We start from the raw sequence: 4,869 nt of genomic DNA, 5'->3' as shown, positions 1-4,869 counted from the left end.
ATAACTGAATGCATACATGAATGAGGAATTAGTTCATTTTTTAAAATTGATAAGGGCGATGACTCAAAACAACAATTTATTTACATTTTCTGCTCCTAATTATCTCCCTTACAACCTCTGAACTCTGGCTTCTGAACTGTGAATCACTTTGCTTACAAATAATAAGTTACCAAATAAATTTATATGGACAGAAGCAGACAGAACGTCTAAATATAATTGCATAAAGCAACATTCTGATAATGAAGTATGTGTTATAAAGTGAAAAGAGACAATGAACAAAAATGGAAACAGAGTTGTTAGTTGTTGTTAAAAGGAGATTATATATCTTTTACAGCATTACATGTTTCTAGTTCATAAAGTCTTTTCTGTCTTGTATTACAGGTGCACATGTCAAATCAAGAGGCACATAAGTACTTGCGTCATAACAAGCCAGGTGTTCGTCTCTCAGAAATTAGAGCCCCACCCAGGGCCTATGTGAGACCTCAAGGTTTTCAAGTGGTGCCAGGTCTCATAGGCAGAGGTGGAAAACAGCCTGCCCCTAGTCCTAACCAGACAGCGTCATATTATGAGGCCCTCCAGGAAGAAATGAGCAGGTATGTAAAATTATATACAATGCTAGTTCTTAGAAGTTCGCTTTTAAGTTGCCAGAGACTCTGTGGTCCTTAATACACCATGACTATTTTAAGAACATTAGCATCACACGATATGAAATCTGTAGTTTTTTATGGTGCAAGAGTTTCTGCTGTTGCAGTTATTTTAATTGACTAGTAAAAATAATATGGTAACCATTTCCATAACTAAAGTTTTATTGCATGCAGATCTGAATATCTGTTGAAAATTACTAAGTATCAATGTTGTAAACTTTTGAGGTTATGTTTATGAGGAAATGTAAACAGCCCCATACTAAAGTGTTTCTCAGCTGGTAGTCTGATGACTGTATAGGTATGCATGCGTGCATGAGAGAGAGAGAGAGAGAGAGAAATGAAAAAAATTAATACTTTATAACCACTTACGTTTTAGTTTTTCCTTCTAGTGAATAAAAGTTTGTGTCAAACATTACTATATTTTTCCTCCTCATTTCATGGAGTTTAAAGGTGTGAGAGTCCTAATGGTGGAAAGAGGGCACAGATTTTTAGGGCCAGCCACTGCAAACAGAAAGCAAACAGCAGATATTCAGTTGTTACTTTTCAATACAGGCAGCTATGGCATTGCCTTAATTTTAGTACCAGCTAAAAGCGTTGTCTAATTTGTATGTGCTAGTAACAAGCAGGTTGAGACAGTCTGGAAAATGCTGATCTCTGAATCAGAAATGGGTGAGAACCACTGCCTAATTAACTCCAGTCTTATCCTGTTTGTTATAACTGTTTCTCAAATTAGTAATAAAAAGTAACATAAACTTCGCCTTCATACACAAGTCTGTTCCTATAAAATTCATTATCTTTAATTCCACCCAGACAAGGATAATTGCCCATGTCATTTTGTGTTAATCTGTGCTGTAATCTAAGGAGTACTATGACAAATCCAAAAATATAATTATTTCAAAATTAATTCTACTACTTTACATTGCAGTTAAGTGGGTAGGATTCATGTTTTGTATTTGGTAGGTCCTCGTCCAAGTACTGGTCCAGGTACTAGCTACTGTGACTTGAGTTTTCTATTATGTCCTCAGACCCTTCAGACAAATTCCAGAATAATTCTTGAAATTACACCGTTACTTTCTTTCCACATCCTTGCCAACGAATTTTTCACTAGGCATCACCATTTGATGGTACATAATCTGCCTGGTACATAAAAGAATTAGTACATTATCTTACCTGAAAGTTGTTAGCAGTAAATTTATAGCAATTATAAACAAAATTTATATAATTAAAGAAATTTGAACATAAATTTCAACCATTATTTGTAGTTTATTTATTGGTGTTGTCAGTAACTCATGTTCTATAGCATTGATAGACTGGATGATAGTAAGTAAGTAATTGAAATGGATGTAGAAAGAAGTGTTTGTGACCTAATTTAAATTAGAATTCCTGCATTTTGCCTAGAGAGACTGTGAAAGCAAAGAAAAAGGATTCAGGATATCTAGTGCCCATCTAGGATTCAAACTGAGCACTTCCTAAATGCAAGTTGCAAGTTGAGGCAACATGTTTGTTATTTGTATCGAAAATAAATGGAATTTTCTACTGTGGGTAAAATAACAAATGTGCCAGTGGATTTAATGCTTGGTGATTGAAGTGTGAACTACATGCCCTAAACATCTAGCATGCTTATGTTCTGTTTGGTTCTTCCTACTCTTCTTGCTTAATGCATGTAATGGTGTCGAAGCAGCCCATCTCCAGAGCTTGGAGATCGTATTGCATGGGATCTCCTTCTTCTACAACTGGAGAATAAGTTACACCCAAACAGGTACATTGCATTTACAACATATTTTTTGTTTGCAGGAATTTCTGAAGAAGTAAGATGTAAAAAAATTGCATTATGATTCCATTTTTTCTTCAGAATGCTTGTATTTGATATAGGGAGGATCTGGTATTGAGAGGTGACTTGCTAACATATGTACAAAGAGAAAGGCAAAGCTGAATATCACCAATGCAACTGCATCTTGAGTACACGACTTCTTAATTTGAAGTCTGTTTCTTACCTTTTGGTTGTCGGTTTTATTTAACTTTTTAGCCTAGTTTTCTTATTAAAAAACTAAGCTTATGAGATCACCATGCTGTCTTTGTGTGTATCCCCCTATCAACTTCTGAGTGCCTGAACCAGTCTTTATTAAACTTGGATGTATATCATGGCACCTTTTCCCATCGCAGGAGTGTACTTCATAAATCCCATCAGTCTGTGTGTCTGTATGTGTATTCCCGTATCATTGCTAGGTAACAGTTCAGTAAAAACGTTACCACAGCAGGGAAAACATGCGCAATAATAGAAGAATTGTTGAACACATCAGTTGCTCTGAAGTCCATGCCATATCAAAGGAAAGGCAACTAGTTATTTCCAGAATTTCATGTCATATGTACTGTATGAATATAAGGTGCTGTTCTGATATATTAATTTTATACCACTAGAAAAAGAGACCCCCAGTTCTTCACCAGACTGTGTGGTTATAGTATCAGAATTATGAAAGGTTGATTACAAGTTACTTTGGACTATAAAATGTAACATCGACATGCATATGAGTCTCCGCCCTGCATAAGAAAATACTAATTAATTCCCTTAGTGAAGGGTGGAGTCCAACTGGGTCCACTTGGCAGGACGGCCACTGATTGGCCTATTGTAGCCTGCCCTGGGTGATTATGATGATGGAGAATTTGGTGGAATGAAGATTGGCAGGGGAAACTGAAGTACTCAGAGAAAGCCCGCCCCAGCACCACTTTGTCCACCACAAATCCCACTTGGCCAGACCCAGGATCGAACCCGAGCCACCACGGTGGGAAGCCAGTGACTAGCCGCTTGAGCTATGGCACCGCCTAGAAAATACTAACAACTAATGCAATATAATTATGATGATTATGAATATACTATTTTTACACTGGTAGAGGCATATCTTCTAATTTTTCAGTTAATTGTGACAGGTATTGTTTTGCAGGAATCAAATGGAGACTCTCGATATAGATGCCCAGCGTCGTGAACTTCTGTTCTCTCAGGCCTATGACAACGTCCTGAGGGAACAAAGCTTGCTAAGTGCTTGGCACCAAGCTGCATTTCCATCAAACAGCCAACAGTCGAATAATAAAAATAATAATAATAACAACAATAATAAGAAGAACCTGTCACCGAGGTATGGTAAAATTTCTGGGAATCAGGATGGTGCAAGAGACAGATATTTCAAAGGAAACAGGAACAGGTACTATAGACCATTGTCATCAGATTCCTTAGTTCTGCATTTACAAAGGTTGGATAAAAAGTAGCAGCAACACCTTTATAGTTTTGAAATGGCTATATTACCTGAGGTAAACACACTTACATTCCTTGAATATAATTGCCCCCCATGTGTACCACCTTCTGCCAAATTTGTGGAAAGCGTCGTACACTATCAGTGCGTCCACTTCTGTTGATGTCCAGCAGTAACCGCCCTACAACATGAATAATCTCCTCTCTTGTGTTGTAACGTGTCCCTCGCAGTGGTTCTTTCTTTTTGGCAAAAAGATAATAATCATACGGACTTATATTGGGTGAGTATGGCAGATGTTCTAGTATCTCCCATCGACAGCATCATCAGTATGAGCCCTTGTATTTTCATGGAGGATGATGGGTTTCGTTGCCAACAAGTGTCATCGCTTTCTCCTGAGTGCTAGACGAAGATGATTATGTAGGAAATTGCAGTAGTAGGCAGCGTTTACTGTCTGTCACTGAGGTACAGTGTGGTGCATCACTCCATCAATGTCATATGCCACAGTGAACATCACCTTTACATTACTCTGTGTAATGTGGACGAGGCGATCCAGGATACTTCCATTTATTTGATTGTCGCTTCAAGTGCGGTTCGTATGAGTGAGCCCAAGTTTCATCCAGAGTGACGATCCTTCCAAGGATGTCGTCACCTTCCCTCTGGTACCGGTCCAGCAAGTCCCGTGCAATTGCTTAACATTGCCATTGTTGCACTTCGGACATTGTATGGAGTACCAAACGTGCTGCAGTTTTGCAGTATCCAAGAATATCGTGCAGAATGTGGAGCACGGTTTTGTGACATACGAGAGGATACCCAAAAGAAAGAGAACTTATTTTTTTTAAACTTATTTCTTCAAATTTTAAGCACAAACCTTCAATCCCCTTCGAAGTACTCTCCACTTACACTAATACACTTGTCTAGTCTTTTATTCCATTTTTCAAAACATTGTCTAAATTCATCTTTTGAGATGCTTGACAGCGCCT

The 4,869-nt window shown here is 37.9% G+C and overlaps 1 protein-coding gene across 1 annotated transcript in view; it reads left to right on the top strand.

The window, feature by feature from the left end:
* Positions 1-271: 271 nt before the first annotated feature.
* Positions 272-4,869, top strand: part of LOC111873687 (putative uncharacterized protein DDB_G0286901) — a 9,821-nt gene continuing 5,223 nt past the window's right edge. Inside the window, exons 1-4 of the mRNA XM_033755165.1 lie at positions 272-295; positions 382-593; positions 2,326-2,403; positions 3,584-3,841. Coding sequence (XP_033611056.1) covers positions 272-295; positions 382-593; positions 2,326-2,403; positions 3,584-3,841 — 572 coding nt within the window. The remainder of the gene's footprint in view (positions 296-381; positions 594-2,325; positions 2,404-3,583; positions 3,842-4,869) is intronic.

The sequence above is a fragment of the Cryptotermes secundus genome, unplaced genomic scaffold (genome assembly GCF_002891405.2).
Source record: "Cryptotermes secundus unplaced genomic scaffold, Csec_1.0 scaffold3765, whole genome shotgun sequence".
In the NCBI taxonomy this organism is placed as follows: domain Eukaryota; kingdom Metazoa; phylum Arthropoda; class Insecta; order Blattodea; family Kalotermitidae; genus Cryptotermes; species Cryptotermes secundus.
This window is presented reverse-complemented; position numbering and strand designations above follow the sequence as displayed.